General features: G+C 40.9%; 1 protein-coding gene across 3 annotated transcripts in view; it reads right to left on the bottom strand.

The window, feature by feature from the left end:
• Window positions 1-883: 883 nt before the first annotated feature.
• Window positions 884-22,567, bottom strand: part of pmepa1 (prostate transmembrane protein, androgen induced 1) — an 84,628-nt gene continuing 62,944 nt past the window's right edge. For 2 of the 3 annotated variants that reach the window (XM_035778516.2, XM_035778515.2), the window contains exons 3-5: window positions 10,374-10,427; window positions 9,330-9,910; window positions 884-2,941 (exon numbers count right to left, since the gene is read on the bottom strand). In XM_035778516.2, the coding sequence (XP_035634409.2) occupies window positions 2,722-2,941; window positions 9,330-9,910; window positions 10,374-10,427 (855 nt within the window). In that variant the 3' untranslated portion in view covers window positions 884-2,721. Of the gene's footprint in view, window positions 9,911-10,373; window positions 10,428-22,567 lie in introns of all 3 variants that reach the window. The other variant, XM_035778517.2, reaches the window with a different exon arrangement.

The raw sequence follows: 22,567 nt of genomic DNA, 5'->3' as shown, positions 1-22,567 counted from the left end.
TAAGACAAATTCCTTATACAGTGAAATAATGAGTTATATTATTTAAGAATCAATGGTATATTGTCAATTGAAATGACCATTAACAACTGGAAATCTTGTGTATTGTGAATTTGAATATGCTGTAGGGCAGGGGTATTCAACTCTTACCCTACGCAGTCCTGAGCCTGCTGGTTTTCTGTTCTACCTGATACTTAATTGCACACACCTGGTGTTCCAGGTCTAAATCAGTCCCTGATTAGAGGGGAACAATGAAAAAAGCAGTGGAACTAGCTGCAATGTCCAGAGTTGAGTTTGAGGGCTGTAGGGGGTCAGGTTGGGGGAATTCAAAACATAACTTGTACTGCAGCTTAGTAAAATAAATCGTATGCTTCTGTGTAACTGCAAGAGTTTGTCACATTAAAAGGTATAGTTCAGTGCAATTCAATATTTAGATATGTGTTTGGTTGGCTTGGGAGTAGGGGCTAGAGGTCAATTTGGAATCTAACATTAGTATGTAACTAGTACTCCGGCTTGTATACTGTGTGTGGTCGAGTAATAAGAATAAATTATAAAAGCCTACCTCCTGCTGGATACTGAGTGTCACTGCCTACAACTGGTGTACACGAGCATGGAGGAAAGCTGCAGCAAAGCGTTGCTCCAACAATTGTGTACAACTGCCATCTTGTGGTAGTAACCAATATCACTGTCAAATAAGCAACTGATTAAACTGGTAAAGGATACACGTGGTATACATCGTCCAACTAAATGCTTACTTGCAGGTTCTTGTCTTATTCTCGACAATGCAACAATAAGAAATAAACTAAATATGGTGTGTTTTAATATATTTTATTCTTCAGGGTCAATGACGTGAAAGTGAGTGAGTAAAAAGACAAAAAGCAGACAGTTTTTATAAAATGTTTTTACTTGTTTAATTGGGGGCTAATTGAAATGTATCAGATTCATAGCATGTTCTGTTATAGACATTGTCTCCTGTTATCAAATAGAGATACAAACCCAGTAACACTTTAAGGATCCAATATAAATTTAAATAAACAATGTTGATACACGTAAGCAATTATTGTCGACAACAGTAGGCATCTATATATTTACTGCAATACATCTCGGCATAGAACATGTTATAGAATAGAACTGATTTTATATAGACAGTACAACATTACCTCTTCATCAGTACACAAAGCGTCATAACAAAATAAGCACCAGGATAGTCGGTTTTTCTGTACAGTTAATAAATTGCTTAAGAGTTTGATAAATATGCTTATACTGCAACCATATATTTTTTTTAATCATCGCTCATTTATTTATTTCAAAAAAGAAAAAACTCAAAGCAATGCTAATTTGAAGGGCAAAACAAGCAAAGCAACAGAACAGTCAAAAAAAAAAGTCAAACAAAGGAAAATAACAAAGTTCAAGTCATTTTGACTCTTGACAGTCTGAAAGAGTCTGGTTAGGATGATTCCTTCTTTGGAAATGCTTTTTTTCCCCCACACTGAAACCCTCAACAGTAACTTATTGAAGGAAATATCGGAATCTAAAACAGATGATGATTACAATGCAGCAAAGTACGAACCCCTGTTTTATAATGCAGTAGTGGGACATGTACTGCATAATAGGACAGGTTCTGTTTGCTATGTTCTATATTCATAGAGCTGGGCCCTTAGAAACCTCTCCATCCCATGCTTCACCCATTTGGTTTACTTTAGTGCTTCAAGGTTAATATTTACTCTTATCGGTATGCATGCAGCGAAGTTGGAAATTATCATCGTATGATAGAACATGGGAGTCAATTCTCTATTGTATTTTTTGGTATTGTAAATAACAAGGGCGATTTGTTTCATGTGAAAAAGGCAACAGAATCCAGAGGAAGAAAATTGCGCTATTAACACATTACAAAAAAGTCTCAACCACAAAATCCTCAAAGGCACACATCTAGAAATTGAGCATGTGGTGGTGAAGGGAATCTATAGTGATTTGGGTATATAGACCAATAGGTAATATGGCAGAATTTAACCCATACAGGTCCACTCTATGGTGTCCATAATAGGATGGCTTTAATCTCAGCTGTCCTAATATGGACTCCGTAAGGTTCACACTGGTCAAGGAGGCTGTAGTTGGAAGGGTGGACGAAGGTAAAGAAGGTTCTGGCCCAGGGTGATGCCTTTGAGCCTGTCCCCATCTGGTTGTTCCTTGTACTTGTCTTCAAAATGGTGCCGCCAAAAGCAAGAGGCATATATTCCACACTAAGTACTATAGCGCATGTTGAAGACGACTAAAGGGTTCCCTAATAGCGAATAGGAGCAAAGGCATCGATCTGGCACTTGGTCACCTAAAAGTACTTCCCATCAACTCTACCAGTTTAAATAAAGTGCAGAAACCTGTGGTACTGGCTGCATTGAAACAAAGTGATGCCCAACCTGGTTTGGGCTATTGTCTCCAAAGCCTGACTCACTATGGTAGACAATAAAGTTAGTGAAGACACCTGGTGGTCAAACCATGGAATAAATGTTATGTTATTCATTCAGCAAAACCCTTATATGCGTGTACAATGAATTGGAGCAAAAATATATTTTTTTTAAAGAAAAAACAGAAAGAAAAAAAAAACCCATTACATTTCTCAAAGTTAAACAATTACTACATTATCAAAAGGCAAATAGTAGGTATATTGCAACACTCTCCGCGACAACTCTGTCAACATTATCATCCATACGTCTGTCATTTTGTGAGTCAGTCTAGGGCAAGTCTAGGCAGACTGACAGCACAGACGGAGCCTAATCTGTCATCACAGGCAGGCGCACATAAACACTGAACATTTCCAAGGGGACCGACACCCAGCCAATGGCAGCAGGAGGAAGGTCTATGTGGGACTCCATCATTGGACACGGGCATCTCTCTGGAACTGTAGCTCATTTCAGATGGGGACAGGGGGTGATGTAAGGTACCAACCCTAAGGGAACACCATTTGGAATATTCAGTATTATTTGTTTTGTCTGAGTGGTTCTGTTTGCTTTCATCTGAGCACCCAGTCTAGACGGTAAGAGGTCATTAGATGGGTAAGGTAGTGTACGAAAACAACGCAACCAAATATGTTAGGGGTTATTGGAGCTTGCAATGCCTTCAATTTATGTACGAAGTGCATTTTATTAACAGAAATGTTGACAAGTTTAGAGTTCGGAGGAAAATGTAGCTCTTTACTTCATGCAAATTGACAGGATACCCACATTATGTAGTTGTCATTAGCATGTCTGTCGTCATTATACATGACATTTAATTTCAAGTACTGATATTGTTTTATTGTAACGAACAGTCATAGAATGTTACAACAGGCATAACGCCATGAAAGTGTTATGTCAAGGTTAAACAGCGGTCGGTTTAGTACAGTATGCAAATAGTGGTTCCTTTTTTTTGGTTCGTAATGTGTCACTTCCCCACCCTGCCTGTATTGTAATCAGTCAGCACTGGTTTCCCTGAAGCAAAGACTGAAATCAAAACAGGAAACCTGCCCAAGCTCTCCACCGAGGTCATCAAACTGCATCATGAGATGTCACTAGGGGTCAGAGGTCAAATGGCCACACCACTTAAATCAATCCTTTGGCTGCTTGCTTATGAAGGGTCAGAAATGTTTATTTTAATTCAGGTTATTTGTCCTAAAATGAAATGTAAACATAAGAAATAAATCAAGTGGGGCCAACGGGAAGAAAGTGCAAGGTGTCTTACACATATAGACATACACTACATGACCAAAAGTATGTGGACAACTGCTTTTCAAACATCTCAATCCAAAATCATGGCCATTAATATGGAGCTGGTCCCCCCTTTGCTGCTTTAACAGCCTCCACTCTTCTGGGAAGGCTTTCCACTAAATGTTGGAACATGGCTTCCATTCACCCACAAGAGCAGTAGTGAGGTCGGGCACTGATTTTGGACAATTAGGCCTGGCTCACAGTCAGCGTTACAATTCATCCCAAAGGTTTTCGATGGGGTTGCGGTGAGGGCTCTGTGCAGGCCAGTCAAGTTCTTCTACACTGATCTCGACAAATCATTTCTGTCTGGAGCTCGCTATTTGCATGGAGGCATTGTCATGCTGAAACAGGAAAATGCTTTCCCCAAACTGTTGCCACAAAGTTGGAAGCACAGAATTGTCTAGAATGTAATTGTATGCTGTAGTGTTATGATGTCCCTACACTGGAACGAAGGGGCCTAGCCCGACTATGAAAAACACCCCCAGACCATTATTCCTCCTCCATCAAACTTTAGAGATGGCATTATAGGGAAGATATAGCGCTGTCCTGGCATCCGCCAAACCCAGACTTGCCAAATGGTGAAGTGTGATTCATCATGCCAGAGAACGTGTTTCCACTGCTCCAGAGTCCAATGGAGTCCAACACTTGGCATATCACATGGTGATCTTAGGCTTGTGTGCGGCTGCTCGGCCATGGAAACACATTTAATGAAGCTCCCAAAGAACAGTTCTTGTGCTGACGTTGCTTCCAGAGGCAGTTTGGAGCTCGGTAGTGAGTGTTGCAAATGAGGACAGACAATTTGTACGCACTAAGCTCTTAAGCACTCGGCAGTCTCGTTCTGTGAGCTTGTGTGGCCTACCACTTCAGGGCTGAGCCGTTGTTGCTCCTAGACGTTTCCACTTCACAATAACAGCACATACAGTAAAACGGGGCAGGCCTAGCAGTGCAGAAATTTGATGAACTGACTTGTTGGAAAGGTGGAATCCTATGACAGTGCCACATTGAAAGTCACTGAGCTCTTCAGTAAGGCCATTCAACTTCCAATGTGTTATAGAGATTGCATGGCTGTGTGCTCGATTTTATAGACTTGTCAGCAACAGGTGTGGCTGAAATAGCATAATCCACTCGTTTGAAAGCGTGTCCACACACTTTTGTACATATATAAAGTACCAGTCAAAAGTTTGGACACACCTAATCATTCTAGGGTTTTTCTTAATTTTTTTTACATTGTAGAATAATAGTGAAGACATCAAAACGATGAAATAACACATGGAATCATGTAGGAACCAAAAAAAGTGTTAAACAAATACACGTTATATTTGAGATTCTTCAAAGTAGCCACCCCTTGCCTTGACAGCTCTGCACACTCTTAGCATTCTCTCAACCAGGTTCATGTGGTATTCACCTGGAATGCATTTCAATTAACAGGTGTGCCTTGCTAAAAGTTAATTTGTGGAAATTCTTTCCTTAATTCATTTGAGCCAATCAGCCAATCAGTTGTGTTGTGACAAGGTATGGGTGGTATACAGAAAGTCCATATTATGGCAAGAACAGCTCAAATAAGCAAAGAGCAATGACAGTCCATCATTACTTTAAGACATGATGGTCAGTCAATACAGAACATTTCAAGAACTTTGAAAGTTTCTTCAAAAACCATCAAGCGCTATGATGAAACTGGCTCTCATGAGGACCGCCACAGGAAAGGAAGACACAGATTTACCTCTGCTGCAGGAGATATGTTCATTCGAGTTACCAGACTCAGAAATTGCAGGCCAAATAAATGCTTCAGAGTTCAAGTAACAGACACATCTCAACATCAACTGTTCAGAGGAGAATCAGGCCTTCATGGTCGAATTGCTAAAAAGAAACCACTACTAAAGGACACCAATAAGAAGATATTTGCTTGGTATGATGAGTCCAAATTTGAGATTTTTGGTTCCAATCTCTTTGTGAGATGCAGAGTATGTGAACGGATGATCTCCGCATGTGTGGTTCCCAGAGTGAAGCATGGAGGAGGTGGTGTGATGGTGCCTTGCTGGCGAAACTGTCAGTAATTGATTTAGAATTCAAGGCACACTCAACCAGCATGGCTACCACAGCATTTTGTAGCGATACGCCATCCTATCTGTTTGTGCTTAGTGGGACTATCATTTGCTTTTCAATAGGTCAATGAACCAACACACCTCCAGGCTGTGTAAGGGCGATTTGACCAGGCAGGTGAGTGTTGGAGTGCTGCATCAGATGACCTGGCCTCCACAATCATCCGACCTTAACCCAATTGAGATGGTTTGGGATGAGTTGGACCGCAGAGTGAAGAAAAAACAGCCAACACGTGCTCAGCATATGTGGGAACTCTTTCAAGACTGTTGAAAAAGCATTCCAGGTGAAGCTGGTTGAGAGAATGCCAAGAGTGTGGAAAGCTATCATCAAGGCAAAGGGTGGCTTCTTTGAAGAATCTAAAATACACTTTTTTGGTTACTACATGATTCCATGTGTTTTGAGGTCTTGACTATTATTCTACAATGTAGAAAATAGAAAACAAAGTAAAACCCGACTGAGTTGACGTGTCCAAACGTTTTTACTGGTCCTGTATATGTGAGCTCCAAAAGTATTAGGACAGTGACACATTTTTGTTTTGTTTTAGCTCTGTACTCCAGCACTTTGGATTTTAAATTATACAATGACTATGAGATTAAAGTGCAGACTGTCAGCTTTAATTCAATTTTTTTAATCCATATGGGTTGAACGCCAAAATGACACAAAACATAATTTACTATTAATTTATATTGGGCACAAAATAATAATAATCACCAAAACAAAAGGAAAATGCTAATTTGTTGAAACACAGGCTTGATGTAGTCATTGCGTACAATGAATATGGTACCAAATACTTTTGACTACTTTAATACACAAGTGAATTTGTCCCAATACTTTAGGTCCCCTGAATTGAAGGGACTACGTACAAAAGGTGCTGTAATTTCTAAACAGTTGAAATTACCCTCAAATTAAAGATGACAATCTACACTTTAACCTCATAGTCATTATATAAATTCAAATCCAAATTGCTGGAGTACAGAGCCAAAACAACCAAAAATGTGTCACTGTACCAATTTTTGGAGCTCACTGTGTGTGTGTGCACACGTGTATGTATGTGTGTGTGTGATATATATATATATAATTGTCACACACACACACATCTCTCTTCTTTGCTGTGATACCATCTTAAGTTGGGCCCCTTTGCAGTTTGAGTCTCACCTCAGAGGGAGCCGTTGCATAATATCAATATTGAAGTGAGACCAATGCTGACTGAGGGAGATTGCATCTCTCTCCTTCTTCATTAAAGTGCTAAGAGATGCCTGTTGGAGAAAAGCCCAGACGGTAGGAGGATGTGTGCAGCGTACAGTTGCCTGCTAAACGCTCAGTCATGCTCTCTATTGACAAAGCACTCTCGCGCTCACCTGGCCGCTTCAAAGGCCTGACATTCAGATACAAAGCTTAGAGGAAAGTGGTGAAGGTCACCACTCCAACTTTAGTTTCCTGATTAATCTTTTTCTGTTCCAAACCTACACATGGTGGAGGCTTGCATTAAAAACAAAAAATCCATGAGTTGAAATTCAATACGGGCACTAACCATGAAAATATCTGAAGGTAGGTGAAACTACGTGCTTCACGTGCTGCTTGTTGAGGTAGTTTGTCAAAATAAATGATTTGACAAATACATCTTGAGTGATAGTAGGTAATTGAGGTTAATGGAGTTGTGTTGATTTGGACTTTCTAAAGCCCAAGAAAGGTGAAAGAGTTAAGCATAAGGAATAGGTCTTACGAGCAGAATCCTGAATTAAAATCTGCAACTTTAACTCTAACGTTTGCCTAAAATCAATAGGAGATCAATTTGAAAGTCACGTACAAAATGTTTTAAGTCCGATTTTGGTCTTACGGTACTGCTGTTTTGTTTAGTAGGCTACTGTACGCTGCAGTCCTACGAAATGGTGGTCAGATGCAGTTTCCCCTAGGTACAGATCTAGGATCAGCTTCTCTTCCCCTATCCTTACCCAGGGAAAAAGCAAAACTGACCCAAGATCAGCATCTAGGAGCAACTTCACCCTACTTCTGGTCAGAAATCTGGGGGCTCTGCAGATAATAAACTTGAACTGGAGTTCAAAGTTGGGGGTTCAAAGGTTGAGGGCTCTGTCACTCATGATCACACATGCACGCAAAACTCCAGGTCTCTTTTTTCCTCGTTCCATTTTGTTATATAAAAAAATAGTGCAATTATTTTCAACAATTATATAAATAACTCTAAAATCGTGCTTTTTAACGTTGTTTTTCCGTTTCTATATACGTGTATATATGTTTACACACATACATTGATACATATACATACGGATGTATATGTATAGATAGCACAATGTTAAACACATTTGAGTTGGCACCCCAACAGATGACCGTTTTCACTTTTATTTCTAGAGCAGACAAAAAATAAAAAACAAAAAATGTATTTTTCTCTTTAGAATCCATGTTTACAAAAATACCCCTGCTCACACTCTCCTCTCTTATGATACATATTGCAGACTTCTTTTCTTTTTCTCCAGATAAACAGTCTTGAATCTTGTGCAAACATCTCTTTAAAAAAGATCCAGAAAAAAATGAAGAGCATTTGCACACGGGAACTCCTGAACTTGTCTGTCCAAAGACCCAAAGACAGTACTAAAATCGACTGGACAAGACCCAAAGTACAATACTAAACTCAGATGGGTCCAGATAGTACAGCAAGATAGCCATAAAGCACTACAGTGGGCAAAGTACTGTACTCAATTGACCTCAAAAGGACTCTATTCCAGTGCACATGTTGATATACAGACCCAGTCAGCTGTCAATCATGTGTTTCCATGGATGCCAACGCTGACCACCACACCGCTAAGCTGACTCACGCTTTGATGTGGATTGATGAGCGATGGGGGTGTCTACACTGTGGCCAACTGGGTCATGAGCTGAGGCTAACTAGGGCTAACATATGAGCTTCGATCTGGCAACCCGTGAGAGCCTGATTCTGGCAACCTGATACAAGATTGCTATCAATGCACTGTACAAGCCTGTACATGGACAGCACACAAAGCTAGACGGGGTTAGGTGGCGGATCACTAAAAGAGCCATCTGCATCTAAAAAAAGGAAGACCTGGTCATTCTAAAAGACTCTGGGAGCAACTAAGGATAAACTACAAGGAGATAAGTGACTAGAAATGATGCAAAAGGGATACAAAAACAAAATAAACCTAAATACAAAATAAAATAAAAAATGTAACTCTTTTTTTTGTTTTCGCATTTGTCAGTATAGAAAAAAAGCTGTAAGCACGGAGACAACAAAGAACAAGTAAATATTTATACAAAGTAAGTCAGGGGCGACGGTTGTCAGTTATGACGGTGACCGGGGGGGTAAAGTTCAGAGGGGAGGCATTTCTTTTTTTTGCGTCTGCCTCCCCCTGCCACCCCATGTCGACCTCCCCTCCCCAACCCTGCCTGACACCAACAGTTCAGCTGAAGTGCGCAGAGAAAGAAATAAACAGCCGACACCAACACTGCCGTCACACTTGCCGAGGCTTCTGCTTCTCCTTTTTGTTGCGTGCGTTCCTGCTCTCCAAGCTGCCCAGGTGGGCCTGCTGGAGTATCCCATGGAGCAGCGAGGGACCCGGGCTTCCTAACCCGCCTCCGCCCCCCATGCCCCCACTGCCACTGGAAGTCTGGTGGTGGTGCCTGGGCAGGGAAGAGGGGTGGTAGTAGTGCCCTATAACCTCACTATAAGTCGGCGGCGCCCCTTCCACTCGGCTGGAGTAGGCCTGTGCGGATGTGGCTACAGTGGTAGCACTGACTCCTGCATTGAGGCTGGGCGGCGGGCACAGGGAGGTATCGAGGAGGTGGCTGTCGTAGACAGTGCGGTTGGGGGGCGCGCGCACCGACTCCCTGTTAAGCTCCAGCTGCTGCTCGGGGTCGCGAAGCTGCAGGGTGCAGGGGCCCTGGTAGGGCGGGGGCTCCTCGCCGTCCGACAGCGAAATGGTGGGCGGCAGGTCAATGATGGCATGGGGCAGGTAGGGGTAGGTGGGCTGGAAGCGGGCCAGACGCTCCCTCTGCAGGTAGGAAGGGCCGCGGTCCGGGGGCCGGGGGGTGTACACCTGCTGCTGTAAGGGAGGAGTAGAGGGAAAGTTAGCACAAAACACACATATTTCGTCATTCATTTTTGTGATTATTTTGATGAAATTGACAACTTGTATTTGGATGCAATGCACTTAAAATAATTGAGGAGAACACAAAAAAAGTTGAACAACTTATTTCCATTGTGGTCCTCTTGTTCAGAACACTCTTTTTATCCATAGTGACAAAAATAGTGTGTGAAGGTATATTGAGTGAGAGTATATTGACAGGGGGCCGAGCAACCATACAAAACAATACAGCACCATCGTTGTCATCTCTTTGCTATGAACATCCATAAACACCCATAGCCTCTCTGCTCTTATATCAGAGGACAAATCCATAATACATTTCCACCCATTTGGGATGAATTTTAGGTCCTTGGGTTTAGGGATGACCCCTATAGACGTAAAGTCTTAATGGCTAAACAAGATGACCCATAATCCCCCTTACCTCGCTCATTCCACTGGTGGACCCTGGGCCATCTGAGGACCACAGACTCCCATCCTGAGAGAGCGATGGCGTGGTGCAAGGAGAAAGACAGAGAGAGAAGAATTTATCATTCACTGGATACCATGTTGTGCAACTAAGTGGAGTACTTACCTTTCCAGCCAAAGAGCCAACCACCTTTGAGCATAGGGTGAAGGTGATGAGATCAACCCCAGAGCCAGACAGAGTAAGGTATACTTGTATAGCATCTCTTAATAGGCAGAACCCAAGGGCTAATACTGGAGTGCCTTTGTAAACTTCCTGTCCTTCTATCTGAGCCTTGTTCTCTACACCTAGATGGGCTGTGAATTGGACAAGAGCTACATGTACTGTTCAAGTGCTCTTCACACAAGCAATCCTAAACAAACACACAGCCAGACACTGACCGTGACACAGAAAGCTCTGTCATCTCTGACTCATACCCCCTCCTGCAGAGTACACAGACGTCTGCCTAGCCCAAAACACACGGCATCATTCCCCATCTCCTAACGAATGAATCACAGGCTAGGTGATTCAGAAAGCAGCAGTGTGTGTGGGTGATTCAGAAAGCAGTAGTGCAGTCATATGGTTTTGGAATCTTCAGATAACTGCACTGGGCGCTGTGTCAGACATGTGGCAGACAACCTGTCTCCCGTAAGCCTCTGACAAAGACACACAAAGAAAGAAACACCAGACATCAAAACGAGTATACAAAACATTACATAGACTGACCAGATGAAAGCTATGATCCCTTATTCACTTGTTAAATCCACTTCAATAAAGAAGGATTTGTAAGCCTTGAGACATGGATTGTGTATGTGTGCCATTCAGTGGGTGAATGGGTAAGACAAAATATTGAAGTGTCTTTGAACGGAGTATGGTAGTAGGTGCCAGGCACACCTGTTTGTGTCAAGAACTGCAACGCTGCTGGGATTTTCACACTCAACAGTTTCCTGAGTGTATCAACAAAGATCCAGCACATGAAGGACATCTAGCCAACTTGGCACAACTGTGGGAAGCATTGGAGTCAACTAGGGCTGTCCCCGACTAAAACAAATCTTGTTCGATTGTTAAACATTTTTAAACGTGTATTTTTCTATATATGGTGCATTCAGAAAGTATTCAGACCCCTTGACCTTTTACACATTTTGTTATGTTACAGCCTTATTCTAAAATGGATTAAATCGTGTCTCCCCCCCATCAATCTACACACAATACCCCATAATGACGAAGCAAAAACAGTTTTTTAATACATTTTTGCAAATGTATGCATGTATGTATATATATAAATAAATCACGCTACAAACTATCATCACCATGCCCTTAAGGAAATCACAAATATTATGGACACAGAAATAATGGATATTTGGAAACTAAAAAACCCTGACCTAGTGAGATATACATGGAGGAGACTTAATCAAGCTAGTCGTCTTGACTACTTTATTTTCTCTTTCTCTCTTGCATCAAATGTTGAAAAAGTATTGATAGGAGACAGAATGCGATACAGAATTTCCACGTGGACAGGAATATTGGACATTTTATCAAAGTTTACTGGAGGAAAATGTATTATTTATAACTGAATTTTGCCAGTACAATATAGGTTCAATAAATCTCCTTATTGTTTTGGATACCTTTAAATGTATGTGCAGAGGTCATTAAATTCAAAATGTATCAATAAAAAAAGCAGTTTCTGTCCAAAGAGCCAAGACCAACAAGGGAAATACATGAAATAGTACAGGTAGATCAAAATAAAAACGATACTAGAAATTCAAAATAAGTTGGAGCAAAAAGAACTGGAGGAACTTATTCAATAACGATCTAATGTAATCTATTACAAAAATAAAACAAACTGGATGGAATATGGGGGAAAAAAAGCACCAAATTCTTCCTGAATCTCCAACACAGGAATGGTACCAAAAAGAAATAGCAGATACTCGTTATTATGATTCTACAAATTATATTTTAAAAGAGGAAGCTAAATATTTGAAGCAGATGTTCTCTATTCTGTCTCATCCTCAACCTCTGAATGATGATTACTGTAAGGAATTATTTGCAAATACAAAAAATTAAAATTAACAAAATGTACAAAAAGGATCAGTGCGAAGACTAAATTACAGATGAAGAACTTTGAGGCTATAAAATCCTTTCAGTCTGGAAAACCCCCAGGAATTGATGGCATACCGGTAGAGGTATATCAAGCCTTTTTTGATATTCTCAAAGCTTCATTGTTAGCTTGTTTTAACTACTCCTATGGAAATGGTAGTCTGTCAGGTACTCAGCAGAAAGGTCTGATTTCACTATTATTAAAACAAGACCCTGATGGCAAATATAAAGATCCAGTCTATCTTTAAAAAAACTGGAGGCCTTTCACCCTGCAATGTTTTTGCAAAAATACTAGTGAAATGCAGAGCACTCAGAATTCAATTTTTTTTTTTTACCAGGTATTGTTCATCCTGATTAGACCGGCTTTCTACACGGACAATACATTGGAGATAATATACGACAACTACTAGAGATAAAAGAACAACATGAAACATCTAAGAAGTCAGGCCAGGTGTTAGTGGATTTTGAAAAGGCCTTTGATAAAGTAAGAACGGAATTTATTTATAAATGCCTGGATTTTTCCAATGTTGGTGATTCTCTTATATAATGGGTAAAAGTCATGTAAAATAGTAAATACCAGCTACTTCTCAGAGAGTTTTAAATTGTCAAGAGCAGTTAAACAAGGGTGTCCGCTGTCACCATATCTATTCGTTATGGCCATCGAAATGTTAAGTAAAAAAATCAGATCAAATAACAACAACTCTCCTTCCATGGCCTCCAACCGCTCTTAAACGCAAGTAAAACTAAATGTATACTCTTCAAACGATCGCTGTCCACACCTGTCCACCCGCCCAGCATCACTACTCTGGACAGTTCTGACTTAGAATATGTGGGCAACTACAAATACCTAGGTGTCTGGTTAGACTTTAAACTCTCCTTCCAGACTGGCATTTCCAATCCAAAATGAAATCTAGAATCGGCTTCTATTTCGCAAAAAGCATCTTTCACTCATGCTGCCAAACATTCCCTCGTAAAACTGACTATCCTACCGATCCTTGACTTAAACGATGTCCTTTACAAAATAGCCTCCAACACTACTCAGCAAATTGGATGCAGTCTATCACAGTGCCATCCGTTGTCACCAAATGCGACCTGTATGCTGTCATTGGCTGTCCCTCGCTTCATATTCGTTGCCAAACCCACTGGCTCCAGGTCATCTATAATTATTTGCTTGGTAAAGCCCCGCCTTATCTCAGCTCACTGGTCACCATAGCAGCACGCGCTCCAGCAGGTATATTTCACTGGTCATCCCCAAAGCCAATTCCTCATTAGGCCTCCTTTCCTATCAATTCTCTGCTGCCAATGACTAGAACGAACTGCAAAAATCACTGAAGTTGGAGACTCATATCTCCCTCACTAGCTTTAAGCACCAGCTGTCAGAGCAGCTCACAGATCACTGCACCTGTACATAGCCCATCTAAATACCTCATCCCCATACTGTTATTTATTTAATTTATTTTGCTCCTTCGCACCCCAGTATCTCTACCTGCACACTCATCTTCTGCACATTATCACTCCAGTGTTTAATTGCTATATTGTAATTTTTTCACCACTATGGCCTATTTTCCACCATTATTTGCAAATAAATTCATAAAAAAATCATACAATGTGATTTTCTGGATTTTTTTTCTCATTTTGTCTGTCATAGTTGAAGTGTACCTATGATGAAAATTACAGGCCTCTCATCTTTTTAAGTGGAAGAACTTGCACAATTGGTGGCTGACTAAATACTTTTTTGCCCCACTGTATATACACACCTCTCTATTTATGGAAATATTGCCCTGATTAACTCCTTAGTCATATCTTAGTTTACTCACTTACCTATGGCGCTGCCTACTCCTGGTGATTCATTTTTCAAATCATATGAGCAAAAAATATTACCCTTTATCTGGGATGCTAAACCAGGCAAAATAAAGTGTACCTTATCTATATAATGAATATGAACTGAGTGGGTTGAGATTATTAAATATAAAAGCACTAAACCTCTCTCTAAAAGCTTCACTTATACAAAAGTTTTACTTGAACCCTAATTGGTATATTACTAAGAAAAGCTTGTCTATTGTTTAAAAATTGCCTTTTTGTCTTTGTGCAGATTGCCACATCTCATTTTCGATTAATTGAAAATGAAACATTTTACAAAGTATCTCTCTTTTTCAAACAAGCATCGCAGAGCTGGCTACAATTCCAAATTAATTCCCTTGAAAAGATAGAACAAATATTATGGCTGAGCTCAAATGTGCTGGTTGATAAAAGATCTGTGTTTATGAATGTTTGAAAAGGGTATTTTATTTTGTTTTTAAATTATATTGTAAATTGGAATGGTAGAGTTATGTCTTTCATGGAGTTATTATACTTGTATGGGAAGGTCTGCTCAATCCAAGATTACAACCAATTGATTACATCATTACCCCAAAACTAGGCAGGTGCCAGCGGGAGGAGGTAGGGGAATGCTCATCCAGAAGCGGCGCTCCTAGTGGCTGGGGACTTTAATGCAGGCAAATGTAACTAATTTCTAACAGCATGACACATGTGCAACCAGATGAAAAAAAACTGTAGACAACCTTTACTCCACACACAGGGAAGCATACATAGCTCTCCCTCGTCCTCCATTTGGCAAATCTGACCATAATTATATCCTCTTGATTCCTGTTTACAAGCAAAAACTAGAACAGGAAGTACCTGTGACTCGTTCAATTCTGAAGTAGTCAGATGACGCGGATGTTACGCTACAGGACTGTTTTGCTAGCACAGACTAGAATACATTCCGAGATTCATCCAAAGGCATCGAGGAGTATGCCACCTCAGTCATCGGCTTCATCAATAAGTGCATTGACAACATCGTCCCCCTAGTGAAGTGATCGTACCTACAAATCCCAACCAGAAGCCATGGATTACAGGCAACATCCGCATCGAGCTAAAGGCTAGAAATTATGCTTTCAAAGAGCGAGACACTAATCCGGACGCTTATAAAATATCCTGCTATGCCCTCAGACGAACCATCAAACAAGCAAAGTGTCAATACAGGATTAAGTTAGAACCCTACTACACCGGATCTGATGATGGCAAAAAGCTTGGAGCACCTTAAATTAAATTCTGGGAAAAAAGGCAAACTCAGCTCCATCATTCATTGAAACAGATGGCTAATTCCTCACAAAACCAACTGATATTGCCAACTACTTTAAAGATTTTTTTCATTGGCAAGATTAGCAAATTTAGGCATAACATGCAACAAATGCTGACACTACACATCCAAGTATAACTGACCAAATTATGAAAGACAAGCAGTGTAATTTTAAAATCCGTATAGTTAGTGTGGAAGAGGTGAAAAATTGATTGTTGTCTATCAACAATGACAAGCCACCGGGGTCTGATAACTTGGATGGAAAATCACTGAGGATGATAGCGGATGATACTGCCACTCCTATTTGCCACATCTTCAATTTAAGCCTACTAGAAAGCGTGTGCCCTCAGGCTTAGAGGGAAGCAAAAGTCATTCCGCTACCTAAGAATAGTAAGGCCCCCTTTACTGGAAAAAAAATGGTGTTTGACCAGATACAATGCTATTTTACAGTAAACAAATTGACAACAAACTTTCAGCATGCTTATAGAGGAGGACATTAACAAGCACAGCACTTACACAAATGACTGCTGATTGGCTGAGAGAAATTGACGATAAAAAGATTGTGGGGGCTGTTTTGTTTCAGTGCGGCCTTTGACATTATGGATCATAGTCTGCTGCTGGCAAACCTTGTGTTATGGCTTTACACCCCCTGCTATATTGTGGATAAATAGTTACCTGTCTAACAGAACACAGAGGGTGTTCTTTAATGGAAGCCTCTCCAACATAATCCAGGTAGAATCAGGAATTCCTCAAGGCAGCTGTCTAGGCCCATAACTTTTTTCAATCTTTACTAATGAACTTTTGAGAAAAGCCAAAGTTTCTATGCGGAATACTCAACACTATACATGTCAGCTACTACAGCAACTGAAATGACTGAAACACTTAAAGAGTTGCAGTTAGCTTCAGAGTGGGTGGCAAGGAATAAGTTTGTCCTAAATAGTTCTAAAACTAAAAGCATTGTATTTGGGACAAATCATTCCCTAACCTTAAAATGTACACAGAACTACCATTAATAATATGCATGTGAATCTCCCATGGCTCAAAGTGGAGGGGAGATTAACTTCATGACTACTTGTTTTTTTAAGAAGTGTTGACATGCTGAATGCACTGAGGTGTCTGTTTAAGCTACTAGCACACAGCTAGTACACCCATGCATACCCCACAAGACATGCCCTCAAAGGTCTCTTCACAATCCCCAAGTCAAGAACAGACTATGCGAGGCGCACAGTACTACATAGAGCCATGGCTACATGGAACATCTTTTCCCCCTCAGGAGACTGAATATATTTGGCATGGGTCCCCAGATGCTCAAAAAGTTCTACAGCTGCACCATTGAGAGCATCCTGACCGGTTGCATCACCGCCTGGTATGGCAACTGCTCGGCATCTGACCGTAAGGCGCTAGAGAGGGTAGTGCGTACGGCCCAGTATATCACTGGGGCCAAGCTTCCTGACATCCAGGACCTTTACAGGCAGTGTCAGAGGAAGGCCCAAAAAAATGGTCCAAGACTCCAGTCACCCAAGTCATAGACTGTCCTCTCTGCTACCACACGGCAAGCGGTACCGGAGCAACAAGTCTAGGATCAAAAGGCTCCTTAACAGCTTCTACCCCCAAGCCATACGACTGTTGAACAACGAATCAAATGGCCCACCGGACTATTTACATTGACCACGCCCTTTGTTTTCACACTGCTGCTACTCACTGTTTATTATCTATGCATAGTCACTTTACAAATGACCTCGACTAACCCGTACCCCTGCAATGATTAGGTACCGGTACCCCCTGTATATAGCATCATTATTGTTTTGTACATTTATTGTGTTACTTTTGGATTGATTCGATGTTTTACCTCTATTTCTTGAACTGCAATGTTTGGTTAGGGGCATGCAAGTAAGCATTTCATGGTAATGTATTCGGCTCATGTGAAAAATAACATTTGATTAGAACTGGTCTGTCTGCCCAATATAAAGGATCAAAACGGGCAGAGGAATAAAAATAGCATAAACAGGAATACCAGTTTCATTTGAGGACAAGGATGTTGACAGCTGTGCCATAAGGATTGCTAAATAGCTGGGAAGAGATTTTTGATGTTCCGATTCCATGGTACAGGGTGTATGAGTTGATATACACTGCTCCAAAAAATAAAGGGAACACTAAAATAACACATGCTAGATCTGAATGAATTAAATATTCTTATTAAATACTTTTTTCTTTACATAGTTTAATGTGCTGATAAAAAAAAATCACACAAAAATTATGAATGGAAATGCCACCTCACACCATGACTGACCCAATGCCAAACCGGTCATGCTGGAGGATGTTGCAGGCAGCAGAACGTTCTACACGGCGTCTCCAGACTGTCACAAGTGCTCAGTGTGAACCTGCTTTCATCTGTGAAGAGCACAGGGCGCCAGTGGCGAATTTGCCAATCTTGGTGTTCTCTGGCAAATGCCAAACGTCCTGCACGGTGTTGGGCTGTAAGCACAACCCCCACCTGTAGACGTCAGGCCTTCATACCACCCTCATGGAGTCTGACCTCATGTTTCTGACCGTTTGAGCAGACACATGCACATTTGTGGCCTGCTGGAGGTCATTTTGCAGGGCTCTGGCAGTGCTCCTCCGGCTCCTCCTTGCACAAAGGCGGAGGTAGCGGTCCTGCTGCTGGGTTGTTGCCCTCCTACGGCCTCTTCCACGTCTCCTGATGTACTGGCCTGTCTCCTGGTAGCGCCTCCATGCTCTGGACACTACGCTGACAGACACAGCAAACCTTCTTGCCACAGCTCGCATTGATGTGCCATCCTGGATGAGCTGCACTACCTGAGCCACTTGTGTGGGTTGTAGACTCCGTCTCATGCTACCACTAGAGTGAAAGCACCGCCAGCATTCAAAAGTGACCAAAACATCAGCCAGGAAGCACAGGAAATGTGAAGTGGTCTGTAGTCACCACCTGCAGAACCACTCCTTTATTGGGGTTGTCTTGCTAATTGCCTATAATTTCCACCTGTTGTCTATTCCATTTGCACAACAGCATGTGAAATGTATTGTCAATCAGTGTTGCTTCCTAAGTGAACAGTTTGATTTCACAGAAGTGTGATGGACTTGTAGTTACATTGTGTTGTTTAAGTGTTCCCTTTATTTTTTTGAGCAGTGTATGATGTTGCTATGGATGGTTACAATGTGTTTAGGAATGATAGGAAAGGCAAAGGTGGTGGTGTTGCTATTTACACAAATAATCTTATTTGTGTGTCTCTGTTAAAGGCTACTTCCAGTCCTAAACAATTTGAATTGTTGGCTTTAAATCTGCAGTTATAGGAATCTATCATCCACCTTCCGCCAAAAAAAATGTGTACTAAACAAACTCACTGACTTAATTGCCATTTCTATTACACCGGAGGTGTTGATTGCTAGAAATGTTAATCTTGCATGGAGAACGCAGAATGCTGATTGTCTAAATGATTGTTGTACTAATCTAAATTTGACCCAGCTGATTACAAAGCACACTCATCCAAACTTACAGGACCCTACAAAGTCGACTTTGATTGACCTCATATTTACAAACACTGCAGAGAAATACGCTGGGAGTGGGGTATTTGCTTTGGATATTAGTGACCACTGTCCTATTGCATATGTCAGGGATATATGGACGCCTTGATCCGAACCTTGTTTTATCAACAAGATACATTTTAATTAACAGGCCTTTTTTGTGACCTTTATTTTGGTGACTTTGATTGTATTGCATCTATACCTGACCCAGAGTTGGCTCTGAACCACTTCTCAAATGTTTTCAATTGTATTGTAGATTAACATGCTCCCTTAAAAAAAAATGTGAACAAAAAAAATGTAATCTTGCCCTTGGTTCAGTCCAGAGCTATCTGAAGTCATACACAACAGAGATGCTGCCTGGGCCAAAGCTAGATTCACAGACTCCCAGACACAGACTGGCAGTCTTTTAGGCGGTTGAGAAATCTGTGTGTAAAACTAGTTAAAAAAGCAAAATCAGATTATTATGTTAATATACTATCTGAATGTACCGGGAACCCAGCTAAAGCTGTTAAATGACTGAAGGGTTGTATCCCCTCTTCTCTCCCCCAATAAATTAATTTAGATTCTGGCCCTATTACTGACTAAATTGATATCATTAATGCATTTAAATCGCCATTTTATCTCTGCAGGCTTTATATTTGAATATATTTCAAAGCCAGCTCTTGAAAAGAGTAGTTTGGATGTAGATTGGTGAAAATCTATTGAATGATACTGAAAATGCTAGTCAGGAGTTTTTTTTGTTAACATTATACCCCAAAAAATCCACAGGGGCTAATAATTTGGATCCTGGTCTGCAACACCCCTTATTGGTGGCTCAGCAGCCCACATTTTCAATTTAACATTATCAGGAAGTATTCCAAAAGCTTGGAAATCCACATGTTCTGCCACTCCATAAGGGTGGTGATGCAAATGATCTTGAAAACGATCGCCCCATTTCAAGACTACCTTGTTAAGCTAAAATTCTTGAATACATGGTTAATGTACAACTTCATCATTTTTATCTGATAATTGTATTCTTAATATAAACCAATCTGGGTTTAGGCCTGTGCATAGTACTACCACAGCAACCACGCTAGTTGCTAATGATCTTGTCAATGCCTTGGATGTTAAAAAGAGCTGTGCTGCCTTGTTTATTGATCTGTCAAAGGCGTTCGACACTGTTGATCATTCTGTTTTGCTGAAGAAATTATCAAGAGTAGGCCTGGGAAATACAGCCTGTTTATGGTTTCAGAATTATCCTAGCGACAGAACTCAGGCCATCTTGATAGGTGGGGTTGAATCAGAATTTCTTGAGATTCAAAAATTATTGTTCACTTTGTTAGTTATTTTAGCAAATTATCCTTCCTAACGCATATAACAAATCTGACTAAGAAGCTAAGTTCCAAGATATTTTGGGCAAAAGGGGGGGGGGGGTACAACTCAATATTAAGGGTGTTCCTAATGTTTGGTATACTCAGTATATTATATACCGAGTATACAGTTGAAGTCGATAGTTTACACACACTTTAGCCAAATACATTTAAACTCAGTTTTTCACAATTCCTGACATTTATTCCCAGTAAAAATTCCTCGTCTTAGGTCAGTTAGACCCATTTACGACCAAGCTTTACCTTCCTGACTGATGTCTTGAGATGTTGCTTCAATATATTCACAAAATATTCATGCCTCATGATGCCATCTATTTTGTGAAGTGCACCAGTCCCACAAGCAGCAAAGCGCCCCCACAACATGATGCTGCCACCCCCGTGCTTCATGGTTGGAATGGTGTTCTTCAGCTTGCAAGACTACCCCTTTTTCCTCCAAACATAATGATGGTAATTATGGCCAAACAGTTCTATTTTTGTTTCATCAGACCAGAGGACATTTCTCCAAAAAGTACCATCTTTGTCCCCATGTGCAGTTGCAAACCGTAGTCTGGCTTTTTTATGGCGGTTTTGGAGCAGTGGCTTCTTCCTTGCTGTGCGGCCTTTCAGGTTATGTTGATATAAGACTTGTTTTACTGTGGATACAGATACTTTTGTACCCGTTTCCTCCAGCATCTTCACAAGATCATTTGCTGTTGTTCTGGGATTGATTTGCACTTTCGCACCAAAGTACGTTCATCTCTAGGAGACAGAACGCATCTCCTTCCTGAGCAGTATGATGGCTGCGTGGTCCCATGGTGTTTATACTTACGTACTATTGTTTGTACAGATGAACGTGGTAATTTCAGGCGTTTGGAAATTGCTCCCAAGGATGAACCAGACTTGTGGAGGTCTACAATTTTATTTCTGAGGTCATGGCTGATTTATTTTGATTTTCTCATGATGTCAAGCAAAGAGCCACTGAGTTTGAGGGTAGGCCTTGAAATACATCCACAGGTACAACTCCAATTGACTCAAATGATGTCAATTAGCCTATCAGAAGCTTCTAAAGCATGACAATTTTCTGGAATTTTCCAAGCTGTTGAAAGGCACTGTCAACTTAGTGCATGTAAACATCTTACCCACTGGAATTGTGATACGGTGAATTATAAGTGAAATAATCATTACAGTAGTGATTCACTATGTAACCTGGACCATTACAGTAGTGAGTCACTATGTAACCTGACCATTACAGTAGTGAGTCACTTTGTAACCTGGACCATTACAGTAGTGATTCACTATGTAACCTGGAGCATTACAGTAGTGATTCACTATGTAACCTGGACCATTACAGTAGTGAGTCACTTTGTAACCTGACCATTACAGTAGTGAGTCACTATGTAACCTGGACCATTACAGTAGTGAGTCACTATGTAACCTGGACCATTACAGTAGTGAGTCACTATGTAACCTGGACCATTACAGTAGTGAGTCACTATGTAACCTGGACCATTACAGTAGTGAGTCACTATGTAACCTGGAGCATTACAGTAGTGAGTCACTATGTAACCTGGACCATTACAGTAGTGATTCACTATGTAACCTGGACCATTACAGTAGTGAGTCACTATGTAACCTGGACCATTACAGTAGTGAGTTCTTGTGCAGCTTGTAGTTTGCTCTTTGCACATATATCACTTTATCATCTGCATACATTTGAACTTCAGACCCAGTACAGACAGAAGGCAGATCATTAATGTACAGGCTGAACAGGAGGGGGCCCAGTATTGACCCTTGGGGCACGCCCACATCATAGCTACGAGTGGGCGACAGTTCATTGCTCACTCTGACACACTGAGTTCTGCCTTCAAGGTATGATTTCATCCATCTCAAGGCATCAGGGGAAAAGTTGAACTTGGACAATTTTGTGATGAGAATCTCATGGTTAACAGTATCAAAAGCCTTCCTTAGGTGCAGAAACACAGCCCCAACAGCACCCCCTTTGTCCATCTTGGACTTCACATTTTCCAGAAGAAAGCAGTTGGCCGTTTCTGTGGAGTGTTTCGCTC

Source organism: Oncorhynchus keta, chromosome 10, assembly GCF_023373465.1.
Source record: "Oncorhynchus keta strain PuntledgeMale-10-30-2019 chromosome 10, Oket_V2, whole genome shotgun sequence".
Lineage (NCBI taxonomy): Eukaryota > Metazoa > Chordata > Actinopteri > Salmoniformes > Salmonidae > Oncorhynchus > Oncorhynchus keta.
This window is presented reverse-complemented; position numbering and strand designations above follow the sequence as displayed.